We start from the raw sequence: 23013 nt of genomic DNA, 5'->3' as shown, positions 1-23013 counted from the left end.
ATTTGGTCTCTCCACTAGGTGATGCTGATCTGGGTACTCGCAGCAAGTGCCTTTCTTCCTCCTGTAAGTTCTTTATCGACAGGCCTTTCTCACATGTCGTTACTTTCCGTTTGCCTTCCCACAAGAAGAGGAGCCCAAACGGGAATGTCCATTTATAAGGAATGTGTGTAGCACCGAATTCATAGCCCTCCTTTTCTGCAGGGTGGATAATGCCAGGTCCTGGTAAAGCTGAATTTGAGCTCCGTTAATTGACACTCCTGAGTGGATTCTTGCTGCACTAAGTATGTCTTCCTTCATTGTGTAGGATGATAGAGCCACCAGAATGTCTCTTGGCCTCGCTCCCGGGTCTTGCCTCTTTCGGCCTACCCTATGTACTCCGTCAACTCTCACGTCTTCTGGTTGCGTCCATGTCAGGAGACTACCAAAGAATTGCTGTAAGGTGTCTCTCAGGGCTCCATCAGGAATCTTCTCGCTCAGGCCTTTCACCCTAACATTTGACCTGCGGGAACAGTTCTCCAGGTCCTCTGACTGGAGTTCGAGATGGTCACTATTCTGCTTCACCTCCTCTGCCACTTCCGATAGACCCCTTTCATTTATGTGCACTCTAGTGCCAAATTATGTGACTTCCTTCCTGACCTCCTGTAGCGAGCTCCACAGTTCGTCCCTCATTTTGGTGATCTGATCCTGGAAGGAGCACATCATTCTATCTTCCATGCCTTTAAGACACTCCTGTAGGTCCTCTTTGTTCAGAGCCATAGCGTGTGGTTCCTCTTTCTTGAGCCCACTATTCAGCTGGATCGCAGGTCCTACCGGCGGAGCTTCTTCCGAGTGTTAACGCCAGCAACGCTCCAGCTGGCCCTCTTACGGGTCGGACAACCCTTTATGCTTGACAGAGGCTTTCTTCTCCCTGGCATCTGTGGGACTCTTGGGGGATTCACTTCAGTGACCCCTTCTTCGCTTCTCTGCTGAGACCTTCTTTCCTCCACAGCCTTTGTCCCCCCCTCTCTCCCCCGGGTTTCCACTCTTGTCAGGTTGTTACTGTGATCTGGTGCAGTTTCTGGGCTAGGATGTGGGAATCCTCCGTCGTTAGTTTACCCCGGGAGCCCACACGTTATTCTCCTCTTCTCCAGGTCTTGTAGCTAGATGGGCTCGGGAAATTCTGTTAGGAATTGCTGGTTTTGACTCCTTTGTTTTGCAATCCACTTCCAGGTCGTGTGGTGTGGCTAGGTTAGTTGTTTGCACTGCTCCCAGGGTGTAAATTGCCGGGCCTCTGCACTGCTGTTCTCAGTGGTCACCCAAGTGTCCAGCCAATTGTTTCCCTCAATTGCCCCTTTCTTTGTGTGTTACCCTACCACGAGGCTGCTCCTTTCACTGCTCCTTCAGTGATTCCTGACTATGGCTGGCTGCTAGTATCCTCCTAGTCCTTTGGTGTATTGCCCAGAGGAGTACCCGCTGCTGCGAGGGGGTGGAAGGGCCTGACCCACCTCCTTCATGTTTACTTTCAGTACTGGAGCGGGGGGAGCTGGAGGTGGTTGGGGGGTCACGGTGCCCGTCACCCTCTGAGGCCCTGGATGCAATTTTCAGAGGGAGAGGAGTGAGAACCCCCCTCCACAACCCCCACACTCACCACCTCTCTCTGCTGGGGGGGGCCGAGTCTCCCCTCCGCTGTCTCGGAGGTGTGGCACAGGACGCCGGGCCACTCCTTGCTCTCTCCCACCTCAAGCTCGCCTGGATATGGTGGAGTGCTGCACTCTCGCACAGCTCCGGACAGTTGTGCCACTTCTCTATGCCGGCTCTGTACCGGCGGCGGCTCCGGGAGGCGAGTCCCTCCTTCTCCGGGCCGATTCTCTCACCAACACTGTACCGACGTCAGCTCCGGGAGGATTGTCCCTCCTCCCTCCTCTGATGGTGCACAGCAGGTCGTGGGGCTAGGAATCTTCTCCTCAGCCGGTCTGCAAATTGAAGTTGAGGGATGCAGGCAACACTGCACAGTGCCCGGACCGCGTTGACACGCTCACCGACTGCTAGTTACTCCTAGTTCTAGGTAACTCGCGGGGGTTGCTGCTTTTGACAGCTCAAAGGCCTGCTTTAAAGGGGGCTCCGATGGAGGACAGAGAGATACAGCCTCACACGTCGGCGGCCATCATGGAATCCATCTTTTGCTTTTTTTTAGGCTTCAGGCATCAGTGTTGCCCCTCTTAAAACATTCATTGTCCAGAAGATAAGACAGAAAGTAAAAGGCAAAGTTCCCTTTTGGAAGTCCTACAGATAGAATGCACATTTCCAGAGACTCCATCAACTGTCAAAGCAAACTCATGCACCAACTGAACTTTTTCCAGAATGTCAGGGTCCATGGAACAGAATCTGATCTGTGGGTCAAGTTCATCCACCAAGCTGGACACACACCTCAATTTGTGTTTGCCACTGCTGCCCTCAATGAAGTGATACCAACAGGATTTGCATCAAGTTGTAATAGCAATCCTAGGGATTTGTAACATTTGAAAATTGTTCTATTATGAGTAGTTTAAAGTGACTTACCTTCTGCATTATTAGTTCATCAGGCCTATGTTTGGGATGTCTTTGCACTGGACACTACCAGAGCAGTTGCTTTAGAAATGTAATCGAGCTTGGATGCCTAAGTTCAGAAATCTGGGATCAGTCTCTCCACTTAGCCCTCTCTGATGCTATCCCTAGGTTTGTTTTCTTTCGTCTGCCCATTAGAGGAGGTTTTAGAATGGTCAGGGAATGGTCAACAGGCCGAAGGACTAGGAATATAGGCATTACTATGGTAAGTACATTTTACCCATTTTTACACTGTGCTCCTTCAGTGCAACAACTGCGGTGACTCCCAAGCATGAAATAAAAAGAAAGGCAATAACACAGTATGCAGATAGAGCATAATCACACATTATCTGTGAATGACATCCATGTAACGAGCAGACACATAATACTTTCAGAAAATAAACATGAGAAACATGAAGACACCAGTCTAACAAATTACTTGTTTATGAACATGTCCTTTGAAACGGAAGGATAGCAACGTTTAGGTGTAACATAATCAGCATGTCTGCTCCTATGAGTAGGAATACTATCTGTGAGAAGTCTGGAAAGAAACGTAGACACAAGTCAGTCATGTTTTGGGTTAAAGACTTTTATTGAAAACAAAAGGGTTGGGAAAAGACCTCTATTACCCTGCTCTAATAGGAATTTCCCTACCAAACACTAAGGATCTGTTTGTGTCAGGATATCAAAATCAAAACCATCCTTGTGTCCAAAGGTTCTATTCTGGCCCTCACCATATACACTAAACTGTAGGGTGAAAAGGGAAATGTATTTAACCATAGGTGATTGCAAAAGAGTTTGTAAAGGATTAATAAACAGCTCCACCACACAAGTTCTCCAAGGATGAAAAGCCTTGGCTCAAGGGGGTGGCTCCCTTCCCCTGGAATTCTCCTCAAGACAAATGATTATTTGTCTAACAGTTTTTTGTGTCTTTTTCTTCAACACAACAGTACTGTTATTTACAAAGCTGCATAGCCTTGCATTTTCCTTTTGTCTGGTAAACACAGCTCTATATTTCTTCTTATGACTTTGTGTAGACTTGCAACTGCCTGGTATACTCTCCTGCCAGGGCTTCTTGTACTCACACATAATTGTAACAGTCTGATTTATGCTCCTGCCAGGACTTCTTATAATTACACTTGTTCCTCTTTTACTTCCACAGTTGTGCATACCCTTTTTGGTATAATATTTCGAAGGGATTGTGTCCTCCGACGTATTCCTCATCTTAGATATATATCCTTCCAGCTCTGCTGGCCTCGGAAAATTTTTTCTCCAGAGGGCGCTGCACGTCGACGTCCCTCGAGTCGATGACCCTCGACAGCCGCCGTATCGACGCTCGACGTCATCCTGCCTATAAAGGCCGCGCGCAGCGTCCGTTGTACAGTTCCGTTTTTCCGCGCTACTCGGTGCCTCGGAATACCGTTGCTCAGTTCTTAGTAATATTTACTTCAAGTTATTCGAATCGTACTCGATGGCTTCCTCGTCGGAACCGACAACCCCTCGATCCGGCTTCAAAAAATGTCGAGATTGTGGGAAAAAGATGTCGTTGACCGATCCTCACAGAAATTGTCTGTGGTGCTTGGGAGCCGAACACCATTGTTCGGAGTGCGAGGACTGTATGTCCATGACAGCTAAGGCTCTGAAGGAGCGTAGGGGGAAGCTGGAGAAAGGTAAGACTTTTAAAGCTTCTTCTTCTTCGACGAAGTCGAGACATTCGTCTCCTCGTCACCATTCACGCTCCAGGTCTCGGAGTGGGTCCCATCACTCCTCGAGATCGAAACACTCGAAGAGGAGACGTCGGAGATCCCCTTCTCCGTCTTCCTCTTCCTCTGTTTCGCCAAAAAGAATCCCTTGCCCCACGAAACATAGTTCCCGGGCTGAATGGGAGGAATTCAGAAAAAACATGATGAGCGTCTTCGAGAAAGCGGCCTCGACCCCCTCGAAGACTGCCGAGAGCTATGCTCTGGTCGAAAGACCCGAAGGTCAAAAACGCTGCGAGTCGCAGTACCCGGCGAAAGAAACCTCTCGAGCGTGTCTCGAACCCTCGAGTAGGACCATGACCTCCAAACCTTCCTCGAAGGTTCCGTCGACGCCGTCGACGAAGGTTCCGTCGACGTCGAGGTCTTCGACGCCGTTGTCGAAGGGACCTTCGACACACAGGTCTGTCGACTCGACGCCGGCCTCGACACCGGCGTCGACGCCGAGAAAAGTCACGGTGTCCACACATCCAGTGACGATCCCCAGGCCCTCGACGTCGATGGCGTCGATAGTGTCGAGTAGAATTCCAATTCTGTCGAGGTCCTCGAGGCCTCCACCTCTGTTTTCGACGCCACGCTCGAAGCCTTCGACGTCGGCGTCGACGACATCGACACTCTCGAGGCCAATTATGACAACGTCAGCACCCTCTGCCTTGGAAATGGGATTTACTCCCTTTATGAGTTCAGAACAATTGAGAACTATATCCTCAATTTTAGAAGAGGGTGATTTGTCTGAACAAGACACATTTGAGTTACAGGGACCTGTAACCCCGGTTAGAGAGGAATTTTCCTCTGAAGAGCGCAGATTAAAGGATCTTCATGATTCTTTAAATGAGGCAAGTGGGTTAGACACTTCCCCTGAGGTGGATTTTGCTAAACCAGACCCGGGGGAGCATGCTGAAACTCCCTACAGAGCCTTAATGGCCAGGATTACGGAGTTCATGGGGTGGTCTACACCTTCACAATCTTTTCAGCAAGATGACCTCACGGATATTCTTGATAAAGGCCCACAAGAAGATCCAGTGGTGCCCTTTCATAAAGCTCTTCAGAGAAAGATCATGACAAACTGGGAAACCCCAGATGTAATACCAGCAGTAAATAAAAAACTGTCTGCAAAATACAGGGTATCTTCCACAGACCCAGAGTTCTTGTCTAAACATCCATCCCCAGAAAGTCTGGTGGTACAAGCAGCATCCTCTACCGATGTCAAGACGGCTTATCCTACAGTCCCACAGGATAGGGACGATAAAAAGTATGATGCTATGGCAAAGAAAGTCTTTTCAGCATGTAGCATGGCGTTAAAGTCTGTTAATGCTACTTGCACCCTTGCTAGGTTCAGCCATACACTTTGGGAGTGTGCTTCTACAGCGGCTGACTGCATCCCGGAGGGAGAAGAAAGGGATGCGTTCCTGAATATTATACAGGACGGCAAAGACGCTATGTGCGAATCCCTCCAGACGGGCATTGATTCGGCTGACAGTATCAGCAGAGCAATGGCGGCAAGTACATCAACCAGGCGGTTCGCTTGGTTGAGAAAGTCGGGTTTTGCCCCAGATGTGCAAGCCAGGCTCTTGAACTTGCCATTTGATGGCTCTTCTTTGTTCGGGAAAAAGGCGGATGACAGTTTAGAGAAACTGCAAACTTCAAAAGCAGCAGCAAAATCCCTAGGAGCTGCAATCCGTCAGACTCCTTTTCGTCCCGCAGGAACCTCTGCGAGGGGCAAGTCCTTTCGCTTCTACTCCTCATTCGGAAGAGGTAGAGGACGACCGGCTCAAAGGGGTCAAAGAAGAACTACCCGAGGTGGACGAGGTAGATATTCTAAAGCCGCAGCAACAGCAGGTGCCTCTTTACCATCGGCATCTGCATCAGCCGCCCCAAAACCACTCTGAGGACTTCCCTCACAGGACACCTGTAGGAGGCAGGTTGACTCAACATCTGGCGGTATGGCAGGCTATCACGTCAGATGCTTGGGCATTGGAAACAGTTGCCCAAGGTTACTGCCTACCTTTCCTACGTATACCTCAGAGTCATCCACCGGGGATCAGCTCTCAGAAAGCTCCAGATCCGCTCCTCTTGCAGGAAATTATAGACCTGCTAGAGAAAGGTGCCATAGAACCGGTACCTGTAGCGGAGAGGAACAAGGGCTGGTACTCCCCTTACTTTCTCCTTCCAAAGAAAGACGGAGGACTGAGACCCATCTTGGACTTGCGAGAATTGAACAAATTCCTCAGGAAAGACAAATTCAAGATGGTCACTCTTTCTCAGATCCTCCAGGCCCTTCAGTTTCAGGACTGGTTGGTATCTCTGGACCTTCAGGACGCTTATTTCCATGTGCCTATCCATCTCAAACACAGGAAATACCTGAGGTTCGCAATTGGCAACTCTCACTATCAATTTCGAGTACTGCCTTTTGGGCTGACCTCCGCCCCGAGGGTCTTCACCAAGTTAATGTCGGTAGTGGCGGCAAGTCTAAGGAGGGAAGGGATTCACGTCTACCCCTACCTGGACGATTGGCTGATCAGGGCTGTTTCTCCGGAGCAAGCTCAGATCCAGCTAAATCACGTATGCTACTCCCTTCACAAGCTGGGCTTCTCCCTCAATTTAAAGAAGTCTCAAATGATACCATCGCAGAGACTCCAGTTCATAGGAGCGATCCTGGATACTGCCCTGGGAAAAGCCTCGCCACCAGAGGTGAGGGCTCAAGATATTCTACAGATGGTTACCAAGTTCCAACTTGCCCAACGTCTCCCAGCTTTCGACTTTTTGAGGTTGCTAGGCCTCATGGCATCCTGCATTTTCCTTGTGCCAGAGGCTCGCCTGAGAATGAGATCCCTCCAGTGGGCACTGAGGACTCAGTGGTCACAATTCTCAGGGAGAATGACAGATCTTCTTCAGGTTCCCGGCAGGGTGGCTCGAGACCTTCAGTGGTGGGCCTGTCAGGAGAACATTCTGAAAGGAGAACAGTTTTGGCAACCCTGGCCGGAGATAACAGTAGTCACGGATGCCTCACTCACGGGGTGGGGAGCCCACGCCAACGACTTGACCATCAGCGGTCGTTGGTCTCCATCGGAGTCCAGACTACACATCAACCTGTTAGAGCTGAGAGCCATCAAACTTGCGTTGAAGGCTTTCCTGCCAGTTGTACAAGGGAAAAACGTCCTGATAATGACGGACAACACGGTGGCCATGCATTACCTCAACAAAAGAGGAGGCGTAGGATCACTACCCCTGTGCAGAGAGGCGATGCAGCTCTGGTTTTGGGCAATCCAAGAAGGAATCTCTCTATCGGCAGTTCACCTAGCCGGAGAGAAGAACTTGACAGCGGACGCTCTGAGCAGGCAGAACACAGTCTCTCACGAGTGGGAGCTAGCTCAGGAAGTCCTTCAAGAGATCTTCGCCCTTTGGGGAACCCCTCAGGTAGATCTGTTCGCCACCAGCCTAAACAGGAAATGCGACCTGTTCTGCTCAAGGGAATTTCCTCCGAGAGGAGCTCTGGGAGACGCGTTCATAGTGGACTGGGAGTTTCCGCTTCTGTACGCGTTCCCACCGGTCCCTGTCATTCCTCAAATGATCAGGCGGTTGAGAAGATTCCGGCGAACCATGATCCTAATTGCCCCGGATTGGACCAGGAGAACGTGGTACCCGGACCTTCTAGACTTGTCCATCTGCCCTCCATTTCGACTCCCTCTCAGAGAGAACCTACTCTCACAGAAGGGAGGTCAGGTTCTCCATCCAGACATCAAAACCCTCAACCTTCACGCTTGGCTTCTGAACGGATGAGGTACAAGGATTGGGACCTCCCTGATGATGTTATGGAGGTGTTGCTTTCGGCAAGGAGGCCAGCAACAAAGTCTTTATACCGCTGCCGTTGGAACAGATTTTGCAGCTGGTGTAGAGAACAGAATATCGACCCATTTTCATGTGGTACACCAATGGTTTTGTCTTTCCTACTATATTTGGCAAATTCAGGCCTTCAAGTTGGCACCATTAAGGGCTATCTCGCAGCGCTATCTATCTTTAAGCGTACTGCGGAGGAACCATCCTATTTCAAATTACCCTTGGTAATACAGTTTCTAAAGGGGTTAACCAATGTTTATCCCCCAAGACCATTCCAAGTTCCCCTATGGGATTTAAACTTAGTATTAACTTTCCTGATGGGGACACCTTTCGAACCTCTCCATTCTTGTTCGTTAAGATTCCTTACCCTTAAGACTGTTTTATTAATAGCACTTACATCTGCTAGAAGGGTGAGCGAATTACAAGCTCTTTCTTGTAAACCCCCTCATACAATCTTTCACAAAGACAAAGTTGTCCTGCAAGTGAAGCCTAATTTCCTCCCAAAAGTAGTCTCTGAATTCCATATCTCTCAGAAGATTATCCTACCATCTTTCTATCCTCCTCCTCACCCGGGGAAAGAGGAAGAGAGGTTACACAGACTAGACCCTAGGAGGGTTTTAAGTTTTTACATTAGTAGACTAGCCAGGATAAGACAGGCAGACCAGCTGTTTGTAGGCTACGCAGGTCACAAGCTGGGGTTACCAATAACTAAGCAGACCATTTCCAGATGGATCATTCTAGCCATTCTGGAATGTTATAAACTAGCAGGGAAAGAGCCCCCTCAAAACCTTAGGGCTCATTCGACCAGAGGTATTGCAGCTTCATCGGCCCTCAAAAGAGGCGTGCCGATTAAAGACATATGTGCGGCCGCTACATGGTCGTCTGTCCATACCTTTACACGTTTTTACAATCTGGATTCCTCCTCTAGTCAAGAGACTAGGTTTGGAAGGGCTGTACTGCATTCTATTCACCAATAGAAGACAGCGGGAAGTCAGTACTCCCTCCTCCGAATATAGAATACTGCTATGGGAGCCTATATAAGATGAGGAATACGTCGGAGGACACAATCCCTTCGAAGAACAAGTTACTTCTTACCTTGTAACGTTCTTTCGACGGGATGTTCCTCCGACGTATTCCTCATCGACCCTCCCATCCATCCCCGCAGTTTTACTTCCCTTGTTGTTGCAGCTTACGCTCCTTCAGGGTGATTAGTCTAGTCCAAACAGTAATACTGTGGGCTACAAAACGGAACTGAGCAACGGACGCTGCGCGCGGCCTTTATAGGCAGGATGACGTCGAGCGTCGATACGGCGGCTGTCGAGGGTCATCGACTCGAGGGACGTCGACGCGCAGCGCCCTCTGGAGAAAATTTTTTCCGAGGCCAGCAGAGCTGGAAGGATATATATCTAAGATGAGGAATACGTCGGAGGAACATCCCGTCGAAAGAATGTTACAAGGTAAGAAGTAACTTGTTCATCTCTTGATACATCAGTCGATTTGGATTCCCCACATATTTGTATTCCATACAATCATATGTTATTAGGAGCCTTCTTCGCAAAATATATGTTCTTGTTTCTGATTCAATCTCTTTACTTTCTATCCTTCTGTGGCTTTGATTATTATAGTTCGTATTTGGCATGGTCAGTGAAACACCCTAGGGTACCCACTGTGTTTGGGTTGATTCACTGGCTCTTGTTGGCGTTCCTGCTGAGCCTGTTTGCGCTCAAGTGGTCAATGTGTACCACCTGCTTTCCTCTTTGGACAGCAGCCTCTATGACCTGGTCTCCAGTCTTTAAATCTTCCATGCACAGGTGCACTTTGAAAACAACTTGAACACTCATTGGGTTTGTGGCTCTTTTTGCTCCTTTCATCCCAGTATTTGGGTGATTGAGGGACAAGGATTCCATAGTTGTCGGGTGATGTAGATTACTTGGAAAATCACATCACTTTCAACAGTTCTAAATGATAAATCAGTTCTTTATGGTGAATAATAAGAACTGGAAAAGGTGGTCTTGGATCTTCCACATTTTAGACCAGGGGTGGAAGTTTGATCTACAGAGTTTTGGGAAACTCAGCCTTTCATCCTTCTGAGGTCGATAAATGAGTACCAATTTCGATTGGGTAGAAATAGTAATGTATGTAAATATGCCCTATGTAAAGCGCTTTAGATTAAAGTGCTATATAAACACATGATTATTATTATTAGTTTCCCTAACAAGGGGTATCTACACCCCTTGTTAGGGAAACTAATAATAATAATCATATGGCAATAGGCCATGAGGATATTGGGTACAAAGGGGTCATCTTCACAGGTAAATGAGAAAGCCATACCTCATCCAATGAAGCCATGACAGCTCCCCGGGGGCTGTCTCCTCCCATGTGATCCTCCCTCATATAGCTGCCCCCAGGGTCGTGATCAGGTAGCGGCTGCCGTCCCCTGATAACATGGGAGGAGGTTACCGCCAGGAGATTAGTCATGACACCATTGGAATCATCACATATCCCATATTCTGAAGGTACCTTTAACCAATTGACTACAATACAAAATCAAGACATTCATCATAGTCTATAAAGTCTTTCTGTGCAAAGATCCTGAATGCCTATGAAAATGGTGCTTCTCCCAGTATGCCCCTGGGCTAACCCTTCAATCAGGGAGTGCCATGTTCGCTGGCCAACTAAACTTTACACTCACAAAATATGCTGATGAAACCACATGGGTAGAGGACTCCTGCCTCTGGAAAGCTCAAGGCACAATTCCGAGGGCTCTCTCTAGAGTACCCCTCCTTCATAAAACTATACAAAATACTCCCTTCAGGAAAGCCTTTGAGACTAATCACGCGACACCCATTACCCAATCCCCTAGAAGTGACCGGGCCACTTTGTGGACATAAGTCATTGTTGATGTTGTTTTAATAGGAGCCATCAATAATCTCAGTCACCACAAACTGCGTCATAATGCAAACCAAAACTGCATCTTATGCTCTGGGATGACAGTTACCATCTGTCAGCAGACACTCTACCCTATGAAGTGACTGCAAGATGACAAATAAGTACTCCACAAAACACCTCCATTGAAGTAAATGTCTTAAGTGCGGAAAATAAGGAGTTTCTCTTATTTTACCATTTGTATGAAAACGTAACTTGAACATTGTCAAGAGTGGTCTACTCCAAGAGAAATATGTTTAAGCAGCAATGTGAGTGTATTTCCTTAGTTTAAAAGAATATAACATCTCATTACGATTTAGGTGAATAACAATTAAGTTGAAAAATAAAATTATTTCTTTGAAATATTGTAGAAGGTAAGCCTTGAGAGTGCTTAAAGGCATGGTCCAGTAAAATTTTTTACTGTCCCTATGGGTCGGCCATGTTTTTTTAAGCCTAAGTGGCTCGATTTTAGAAAACTTTCCTATGGACCTTACCCGAGTTCTCGTCCATTAAACGCACGCGAAAACAGGCACCAGGGAGCTGCCATTTTGTGATAATCCTATCACTTGCCGCATCGCCCTGGCTGACCTGCTTCTGCGGCACTAAATCAATTCCCCCGCCCCTGAGCCTGTCATCAGCAGACTCGTACTGCCCATTTCCCAACGACAAAGCACGTCTTGTGTCAACATTCGCTGCGCTTCAGCTAATGACGTGTCGCCATGGAAATGGCAGGATGCCTCTTTCCTCAATAAGTATAAACAGACCGTTTCACAACACACAGCAGCAGATTTTCGATTCCATTCCTCTCTCTGTGTTACTTAGAGTATTTTGTAACTCGTTTCTGTGCTCTGGTCAGCTACCTTCGCCGCTTGTAGCCCGTGTGAACACCTGTACCATCTCGGTAAATTATTTTACTGTGTTTACCACACAATGGCTACAATAATGCCCTACGTGTACGAGCCCGAGTATACCGAGGAGGAACTACTGGAAAGGGAAGCATGCGAAAACGATGGGGATTCGGACGGCAGTTGGCAGGACAAATCAGCAGATAAAGAGCCTAGGCCTAGTCGCATGGACGGCGTCTCCACCTGGTGCACATGCAATCGGTGCGAGCTAATGCCAACCGAGGAGGAGAACTGCTGCTGCCGAGAAAACTCGGGATGCCTGCCCTACATTTCGGAAGGCGAGCCACGACCGCAATGCATCACCGAGCTGCCAGACTTCAGGACAGCCTGCCTCACACGGGCCGTGTTAAGAATAATGATGGTGCTTATGCACGAACTTCGCGCAACGGTTCGTCCTCGTAATCCGAGTAACGAGTAAGTATACTCTGCTTGTCATGCCACTCCTATTTCATGTTCTTCTACTATATCCAAAATTACATCTACATATTATTGTAACGCATGTAAGTCGTTCAATAGTGTGCATTGTCTAGATAGCATTTGTCCGTGCAGGATGCCATTAGTTACAAGAATTGTCATTGACAACAAACGTTTATTAAACTTATCTTGGTCATTTAAAAACAGTTGGTTTCATTCCTTTTCACAGGTGGTACAGGCTGGTGGCCTATCGTTCCTTTACATGGTGGCTCCACGGGAGGCTTGGACACCGCGTTCGAAGAGTGATACCCGCCTGTGCCGTTCGTGCCATTAGAGAAACGTTCCCGAGTGACAGCGGTCAGTACAGGGGATTTTCTTTCGCTGTGCTGCAACCTGACCTGTATAATCTTTAAAGTCTTGTATTTTTGTGTCATGAAAATAAGATACAAAATAAAAAACCACATATATTTTAACAACGGTTGTTTCGATTTTTTAAATGAATCAAGTGTGTCTCCATTCAAGGATGGACGTCAGACATCTGTGCTCCGAATGGGTGAAGGTCTGGACGCTGTGAAGCAGGGTGGTCACTATGTATCTAAGCTAACATAACATATTCTCGATAATGCATGCACTAAATAACACTTGTTCAAAGTCTTTCAGTAGGTTATGTCTCTATAAAAGTCACACATATATCTATACTAACAATTACCATTGGATTATACAGGCCTTGGGGTCTTGACCACTATAATACACCAGTTGAAGTGTGGGTCTATGCTCACAAGAATCTCCGGTATGTGGCATTTGTTATTGATAAGCAACGATATACTATCAAAGGCGGTTCGCGCCAGTGGATGAGCGCTGGCATGGGGGGCTGTCGGGGGCGCGAAAGGCCAAGGTGCCAAACTGCATGTACACTTCAAAAGGTATCCCACGCCAAGGGGCCATCGGTCACATGGCCTCCTCAGACCCTGTGTCTCCAGCCAGGCCTCCCCTTGAAGCAGGCCGCCCCCCTGCAATCCACGTAAGTGTGTCTCCATTCAGCAGTCTTCCTGTGGCTTATCTGCACGCCCCAGGCCCATCCATCCCACCCCCTCTATCAAAGGCGGTTCGCACCCGGGGATGCGCGCTGTCAGGGGCGCGAAAGGCCAAGGTGCCAAACTGCATGTACACTTCAAAAGGTATCCCATGCCAAGGGGCCATTGCTCACATGGCCACCTCAGACCCCGTGTCTCCAGCCATGCCTCCCCTTGAAGTAGGCCGCCCCCCTGCAATCCACATAAGTGTGTCTCCATTCAGCAGTCTTCCTGTGCCTTATCTGCACGCCCCAGGCCCATCCATCCCATCCCCTCTATCAAAGGCGGTTCGTACCCGGGGATGCGTGCCGTCAGGGGCGCGAAAGGCCAAGGTGCCAAACTGCATGTACACTTCAAAAGGTATCCCATGCCAAGGGGCTATTGCTCACATGGCCTCCTCAGACCCAGTGTCTCCAGCCAAGCCTCCCCTTGAAGCAGGCCGCCCCCCTAATACCACGACATACATACGTCATTCATTCACAAACACACCCCTGTTTCTAATACTTTATAAACCACTTGATATGTCTCATGAGAACATCTTTGTGCTTTGCAAGTCAACTCCTGAACGTGCTACCTGGCAACCACTGAGATCTACGCTAATCTGCTCGTCGTCGTGCTATCTGTGAACTTCTGTGACCGCTTAGAGCAAACTCATCAGTGTGCTACCTGTGGCCACCCACCTATTCTCCTGCAACATACTGCTCTGCTTGCTGAATCCAACTGTTTGTTGGTCAAGGTAAGGCCATGTATCCTAGTCATATTTCGCAGATTTTTAAATTTCCATCTATTTGCGAGTAGAGTACACAATAGTGCTATGTTCATTGGTCGCATTGCTATGCTATCAATAGATCTATTTATTTTCATCTGTGTCTATTGTCATCGAATTGCATCCTTCGGGGGTCCAGTCTATACTGTAAGCATGTTTCCTTCTCGTGCAAGACAGAACATCCAAGGGACGAGTCACATGTTCAGATTTTAGTCACATCATTTATACATGTCTGCAACTTATGCAAATACTAAGCCGCACATAATGAACTGGTATAGTTCCTACGACCAAAACAAACCTTGCATTGATCATTGTATGATTCATTTACTTTTGTATCAAATCTTTATTCTTGAAGATTGTATAATAATGTCGATATTTACTTTTCAGATTTATCAACAATGCCTGCCTGTTCGATTAGCGGTTGCCCTTCGAAGACCCATGCGAAATCTGAAGGCACTACAATGCATGTATTCCCGAAAACTGTTGATCGAATAAGAGAATGGGTCAGACATTGCGGATATCCACTGGATGAGCTGGAAAGTAGAGTCCAACAAGTCTTACAGGACAAGAGGGGTGATCGATACCGCATCTGCAGCCGGCACTTTTCCTTGGACATGTACACAACATCTTGGGTAACAAAGAAGAATAAACGGCGAACAACACGGAAATTGCTCGAAAACGCTATTCCCACTCTATTCGTCCACATTCCGCCACCGGTGAGTCAAGTGTCCGGATTTAGCTTTAGGCCTTGCGGTAGTGTGTAGGTAGCCGAATGGATTAATTGATATTGTAGGTGTTCTATCCCTTGTAATAATTTCGATATTGATATGAGTGTATAGTTTTTTGAATAATGACATTTATCAATATAATATTTTTCGATTTCATAACCCACAAATGCAATGTATATATATGGGAACAGGGAACTGTGCTGTATTGAGCATTTTTCAAGTATTCTGTCGCCTTACATGGCTATTTTTAATATTGGCATTTCATTATCAATCATTAATTTACCTTTACAACTTCTTGACTATCCCTTGAATCTGAAGCAAGAACATTCTACATCCTTGACGTGGTCGCAGTTATCAACCACTTCTAGCGCGTATCAGGTAAACTTAATAGGCTAATCCGCTACAGACTTGTTTTATGCATGTCAAGTAATAGTTTTATTCTATTGTGTAATTATTTTACCGAATGTTTGGTTAGTGCTTTCCAATTGATATACACCTTAGTTGTCGTCCACTGGTGTTTGTTTTCAGTTATAATTAGTGTTATCCATACTAATGCAAGTCTTTTAGGGAGATGCTGAAGCGTCCGCCACATCTACAACATTTCTAGATGTTCTTCACCAACAGGAGGTATGGATACTGACAGCTCCATCGAGCGTCATCATCAGAGCTGGAATTCTTGTCGTTTGATTGTTCTACACAAAGTTTCATTCGTGGTTAGCCGTTGATATGTACCTGTGCTGTCGACCCCAGGTGTGTGTTATGTTTTCACTATTGTAATCCTCACTAATGCAAGTACTACGTTTCAGGCAGTTGATGGAGCGTCAACCCCTGCACTTGATGCGGAGCCCGACATTCAAGTAATTCCAGGGGAAGTGGAAGCGGGACCATGCGTATACAAATCGACGCAACAGCTTTCGGAAGTGCGCACTACATTTGCAACATCCATAGATATTCTTCAGCAGCACGAGGTATGGATACTGACAGCTCCATCATGCGTGATCATATAACGTGATTCCATTTGCTATACTTTCTTCCCTATTAACGCAAGTGCTGTGTTTCAGGGAGACGACGGAGCTTCCACTACAATCACAACACCCCATTTAGATGATGCAGATGTAAATAAATCGGAGAAATAACTCGATGAAATGTGATCATATTTAGATTTTCCTTGATTCTTTTAGACAATGCATCATTTGTGGTTATCTCTTTATGCGTACCTGTGCGTTCGACCTCAAGTGTGTGTTATGTTTCCAATATTGAAAACCATACTAATGCAAGTACTGTGTTTCAGGCAGACGACGGAGCTTCCACTACAATCACAACATCCCATTTTGATGATGCCGATGTAAAGGAATCGGAGAAATAAGTCGATGAAATCTGCATATTTATATTTTCCTTGATTGTTTTAGACAATCATTTGTGGTCATCTCTTTATATGTACCTGTGCCATCGACCCCAAGTGTGTGTTATGTTTCCAATATTGAAAACCATACTAATGCAAGTACTGTGTTTCAGGGAGATCCTGATGCCTCCTCTCCAATACAACCATTCATGGCAGTCCATGCAGAGCCAGAGGTATGGATACTGACAGTTCCATCTAAATAGATCATCACAGGTCTAATACTTGTCGTTTGATTGTTGCACACGTTTAAATCGTGTTTGGCTATTGAGATGTACCTGTGTGTTCGTCCTCACGTGTGTTTTATGCTAACAATATTTTGATACATAGTAATGAAAGTACTATGTTTCAGGGAGACGATGGAGCCTCATTCCGTGCTGTCTATGCGGATACAGAAAATATAGTCGTTGCAGCGCAAGAGGCAGGGAGGACATGCGGAAACGAATCGGAGCTACAGCGTGCAGATGTTGAAGGTCGAGTCAAAAAAGTTGCAAAGAAAAAAACCCCAAAAAAGGTTAGTTACAAACAGTTCATAACTTTAAAAAAATGTTTGTGCTGGGGACTATTTTATGTTTTTTTCCAGTCAATTGGACTGCACTTTATCTTGTGTTTAAACTGAACATCCCTTTTCCAATCTCTCCTCTAGTTACCCGTGGGTGTCAGAACTATACATACACAGACAGTGAAGCGAATGAGAGATGTTGCTTGCCAGACCATGTACACTATGGAGGAACTATTAATTGAGGCGAGGCGTGTTCAGGCTCGAGATGCTCATGTCCAATGGCCAGAACATGAATTAACTGTGTTTGGAGAATACAGCAAAGTTGCATTGGACCATTGCTACAGTGCGACCGCACCACCACAAGAAATTATATTGAATGTATTGAAGATAGCTCTGAAGTAGTTGCAGATCAATTCACACAATCTACACCCGCCAAAAAATTGCCACCCAAAAACATGTCGACATTGTTGTGTTCTCCCATCAATGTTGAAGTAGCAGATGTCGATATGACAGAGAATGAACCAGCCGCAGCATCCATAGACGCATCAGAACTTGATAGCAGCGATATTACTTTCCAATGTGTTGAAATCTCCGCAACGTCACAGGCCGAAACAACATTGACGCAGGATGACAGTCTAATGAAAGAGAGCAAATACATTGTATTCGACAGTTGTTTGATGGATATTATAAGTATGCTGAAATGTGGGCATTCAGTTAGAGGGAAAGAATGTGGGAAGCCATTGATTAATGTTACTCGTCAAATAAAAGGCAGTAACGTCAAAATAAATGCCGCCTGTCGATTAAATCATAGGTTCTCATGGTCTGCACAAACGATGCTGGGGAAAATGCCAGCAGGCAATCTACTGTGTGCAGCTGCATCACTTTTTAGTGGCTCCAGTTTTAGAAAGTTAGAGGCTTTCTTTCAGTTTGTGGGACTCCATTTCATTTCTAAATCGCTGTACTACATATACCAACGTGATTATCTGTTTCCGGCCATTAGTGATGCTTGGAAAATTGAACAATTGTCTCTAGCAAGTACGTTCGAAGGGAAACGTTTCAGGCTAGCCGGCGATGGACAGTGCAACAGCCCTGGATTTTCTGCCAAGTACTGCACCTACCACTTTCAGGACATGGATAGTAAGAAAATTGTGAGTTTGGTGGTCGTGCAGGTAACACAATGTACATCCTCAGTGGCCATGGAGAAACTAGGATTTATAAAATCAGTGGAATATCTCCAATCAAGGGGAATGCACATCGACCTCATAGCCACGGACAGACACGTTTCAATTGCCAAGACAATGAGAGAGCAGTTCCCGCTTATTAAACATCAATTTGACGTATGGCATCTTGCTAAATCAATCAGTAAGAAAATCTTGGCTGCAGGAAAAAAAAAAGGTTTTGAAAGTATTTTGCAGTGGTCCCAGTCTATCACCAACCATCTTTGGTGGAGCTCAAAAACTTGTGAAGGGTCAGTGGAAATACTACTTGAGAAATGGCGGTCACTGATGCACCACTGTACCAACGTTCACCGCTGGTCAGAAAACCTACATTTCCACCAATGTGAACATGACCCTTTGTCCCCAGAGGAGGCAAGGAAGAAGAAGTGGTTGATTCCATCTTCACCGACACACAAAGCCATTGAGAAGATTGTTTTTGACAAAACTCTATCAAGAGATTTGAGAGGACTGACAGAATTCTGTCACACAGGAGATTTGGAGGTGTTCCACAATATGTGCCTAAAGTACAGTCCAAAGCGCTTGCATTTTAGCTTTCGGGGCATGAAACATCGCACTCTACTAGCGGTCTTGGCCCATAACAGCAATGTCTGACGTGAACAATCTAGGACTAGGGGTAAAGTAAGGATGCCTCGCTACACTAAGGTGTTTTCAAAACAAAGTAAGCAATGGGTGATCAAACCAGTCTATGATGAAATGCAGTTCAACTTTGTGAAAGGCCTTATTGTTGCTGTGTTAGAGAAGCACAGATATGGAATTTTGGACGTTTCTGTGCAGAGCAGTGATCCATTGCCACCGAACATTGCAACTGTGCCATGTCCACCCGAAGCACAGCTGGTTGTGAGTACAAATCCCGGTTTAAATAATTGCAATATGATTGTCTTTTTGTAAATAAATGTTATTGTACAGTGTACCTGTAATCCTAACCCCTACCTTCACCATCATGGGTGGCGAACAAGCTGGGTGTCATCTTTGAATTCTCTCTATTCACCTCATATATGTGTATGTATATATTTTTCTCATGTCTCATCTCATGTAAATGTAAATGCTGCGCACTGTTAACGGAGGGGAGGCTTGCGTATTGCAAATAATAAAACAAACAAACAAACAATAAATCTCACTTTTAACTCAACTCCTGCGGTACTTTATACTTTCCCTGACCTTCCGCCAAAAATTAAATGTCTCCATTTGGGCTGCAAAGCTCTCCGACAACGGGGACAAAATTGGGGGACTTAGAACGCACAAGCGGGCCGTGGCATTTGGAAGAGAAGCCAGTTCGCATTTGCACATTGAGGCGCCCTACATAGATTCTAAACTTCAAGTTCTCACAGATGCCTTTACTACGTGATGTTGCAAATAAAGAATGCGAAGGACAGCGGCTTTGATTTTCAGCTCGCGCCCAGAAGAGGCCCACAAGTCGCACTGGAAGTATAAAGGTCTATTGTTTTTTGACCTTGAGACAGGGACCATGCCGAAAGAACTACATTTGAAGGGGGTGCGCAATAACGTAAGAGACGATAAGGCAGAAAATTCAGAAACTAGACCGAATTTCATTTTAGTTCAGTATACGAAAAATCATTGTCAAGAGCACGGTCCATTTTACAGACTGCATTACGAAGAGACACAATGGAAATTTCAAATATAATGCGAGTAAATCTTTACACGCTTTTATACCGGAATGAAGATTTAATGAATGGATGCATGAATAAATGAATGAATGAAGAGCTAGGAAAAGCAAGGAAAACGTGTTCGTAGTGGGCACATGGGCATGCAGGTCCACTGGTCTCACCGATCTCGGTCCTTTGCCCAGCCACTTTTCCCTGCACTGCCTACCTGCACTACGGGACTGTCTCTGTATCCTTCAGCCCCTTCTCCCGGCATTTACCTTGTACTTGCCACCAGCTGGCCCTATTATTTATCTTGTATTCGACTCACCATGTACAGCACTTTTACCCCCCTCCCCCCTTCCCCATGCGCGATCAGAAAGACACCTGGCCTAGTAGGATCATTGTCTGTCTGCCCTTGTTCCCCACCTGCCTCGTTGCGCCTTGAAACACTTGAGTATATGCACGTTACAAATGCCATATCATATATCATATCATTCCTCACGCATGTAGACTAACTGTCGTTCATCATTGTGTGTTGGCCTCGATTTATTTCGTTACTTTTCGCATTGATTTTAGAGCCAAACATACTCCATTGAACTATCCTTGCAAGCAAGTAGTTTCTGATCGGCTGTAATAAATAAAATGAGTAATATTAATGAAGATCGGCTGGCGAGACTAATTATACATTTTTTGTTTTCATAACAGGTATTTGCTCCCCTTCTGCTACTGCCATCGGTTTGAGACACCGGCAGACGGTTTCTTCGTGAGACACCTGCAGCTTCGTGTGAACAACTGGAGCACACTGACAATTTTATGGGACGATCGCCAAGGGCCCATATGCCCTTACGCTGTACTAGTGGCTAGAAGCAACATATCAACCTTTACGATGGACTAGTGCCTAGTTGATGGAACAGCCTTGCGGTTCACCGTGCTTCCAAAGTGCTTCTTTTAACGAAAAGCAACACCCTGTGTACCATTGCGGATACAGATAAAAGAAAATAAATGGCTTTCGGAGTTCATATGGCAATTGCTGAATATTCTCTAAACATTTAATGTCAAATAAATGTCAAATAAATGTACTTTGCCAAATGTACCGTGTTGCTGTTTGATTGTAAAGTACAGGTGCGCTGTGTTGTGAGATGGTCTGTGTTGGTTTCCGGGTTATGTGTGAAGTCGCGTAGAAGACGACTGGGCGCGTTTGCCTACGCAGCACAGTAACGTCACGGAGAGAGGCGGGGAATATTAATGTTTTGATAATGTCAGGCTCAGGGGCGGGGGAATCGATTTAGTGCCGCAAAAGCAGGTCAGCCAGGGCGATGTGGCAAGTGATAGGAATCACAAAATGGCGGCTCCCTGGTGCCTGTTTTCGCGTGCGTTCAATGGACGAAAAACTCGGGTAAGGCCCATAGGAAAGTTTTCTAAAATCGAGCCACTTAGGCTTAAAAAAACATGGCCGACCCGTAGGGACAATACACATTTTTACTAGACCATGCCTTTAATAGTCTGAAGAGATTTAAACCAGAAATCAAGGACCTTGAAGAAGCCCATTCCAAATCTAAGTATTTGATACGCGTAAGACGTACTTAAAGCTAAACTTTATAATGGAAGACGATCCTGGGAAGACAAGAAAAGCATAGGGCTCAAAATGGCTTCTGACAAGTTATTTCTCAAAAAAGGCTAGACAACGTTAATAGTGTGATGGGAAATTTAACAAACTAAACAAAAAACATATATAGTTTTAATTAGAAAACTAAAGTCTCAGGTTGTAAATATGCAAGTGTGCAAAACCGTATTTTTTTTTTTTAATACTAAAGGGTAACTGCTAGCAATTTCGAAAGCTCCAGAGGAACTGTACATGTCCTTCTGCTTAAGTGGACACATTACAATGAACCAGGGGCAGCTGGAAGGAGAGGAGCTTCCGAGGTACGGTTCAATGGGAATGTGTTCCAATCATAGAATTCAAAGGGATGGGGGATACGAATACTGGGTATAGTTACTATTGTGCTCCTATTTTGATTACCTTTGTGTGCCATTTAACATGATGATGTTGGTTTACCTTGTGAATCAATGTTCTGACCTCAGAAGCTGTGATACTCCCTCTGATTTACTACACATGTGCAACTTCACACTAAACATTTCTTTCTACATATCTCTTCAAACCTCTGGCACAGAGTTTTGAGTGTAACATGTATTTTCTTAAATATAGATAGCACAAAAGAATGGCAAGGGGCCAACAGTGCACCATACATTGAAAGTAAATCCATTTCGCACAAAAACTACCCACTTCCATCCATTGAAAACATTCCTTTCCCTCGTACCTGGGATGAAGAGCACATCTCCTGGTTCTAAATGGCACTCGTAGCGTGTGGCTTTGCAGAACAGCGGGAACTTCTCCAAGTCTGGGCTGTCAACATTCAACACCTCAGATTTGTCTCCTAAATCGGTCAGAGGAGAATAATAAACGAGCATGCCCATTGAGCAGTGCAATCAAGGACTTGCCTTATGACATGATCATGGTAAATGTGCCATTTTATTTATTTATTTATTTATTACATTTGGGTAATGCCCAGACCCTCGGGTATCATGGCGTCTGTACAATGGAGACAGTAAAGGAACATTCATGATATTGCACAGCACACAAACAGTGATATACACAGCTGTATGTGATATTAACATTTTCAAAATATCGATTTGCGAAAATACTGTTGAGAAAATAAAGATTACTAAAATAGGGTCTCATACTAAAACAACAGCACATGAAAAAAATATTGGTATTAAAAAGCATACCGCTATCAACGATATGCTCTAAGTTTGAATATAAAGAATAGTTTATTTTTATTACACTAAATAGGTCAGGTAACGGGAAACATATTTGATATAAAGAATATATATTCAATATTGCTTGCTGGTGTTGTACTTACGCCGCCCTTATACCACCACAAACCTCTGTCAGGGAAAAGAAGAGGTAAAAGAGAAACAGTGAAAAGGGAGGGGAAGGGGATAGAGGGACGTGAGGAACACGATTTAAGTGACATTGATTGAATAGTCGCAAAGTGCTGCATTGGACCAAAGGATGGAAGCAGAAGCATGAGAGGGAACTACAGTTCTCCAGCACTGTTATCTTTCCTAGATTCACATGCTATTGAATGTTCCCCATTGTTGGGCCGGGAATCCTTGGTACATTAAAAAAGCAGTTTACATGTACATAAACAAAAAACTGCCTTCACTTCAGTGGTCTAATACCTTCCTTTCAAACCATTTGCCTCCTGGAGAATGGGCAGCAGTCCCCCTTACCTCAGTCCT

At 45.6% G+C, this 23013-nt stretch overlaps 1 protein-coding gene across 2 annotated transcripts in view; it reads right to left on the bottom strand.

Annotated features, from left to right (window-relative positions):
- The window catches only part of TYW5 (tRNA-yW synthesizing protein 5), a 153313-nt gene that overhangs the window by 5704 nt on the left and 124596 nt on the right, over nt 1–23013 (bottom strand). For both annotated transcript variants that reach the window (XM_069615798.1, XM_069615799.1), the window contains one exon: nt 22029–22145. In XM_069615798.1, the coding sequence (XP_069471899.1) occupies nt 22029–22145 (117 nt within the window). The remainder of the gene's footprint in view (nt 1–22028; nt 22146–23013) is intronic.

Source organism: Ambystoma mexicanum, chromosome 9 (assembly GCF_040938575.1).
Source record: "Ambystoma mexicanum isolate Mex_15411 chromosome 9, UKY_AmexF1_1, whole genome shotgun sequence".
NCBI lineage: Eukaryota > Metazoa > Chordata > Amphibia > Caudata > Ambystomatidae > Ambystoma > Ambystoma mexicanum.
Note: the sequence above shows the minus strand (reverse complement) of the source record. Positions and strands in the feature narration are given on the sequence as shown.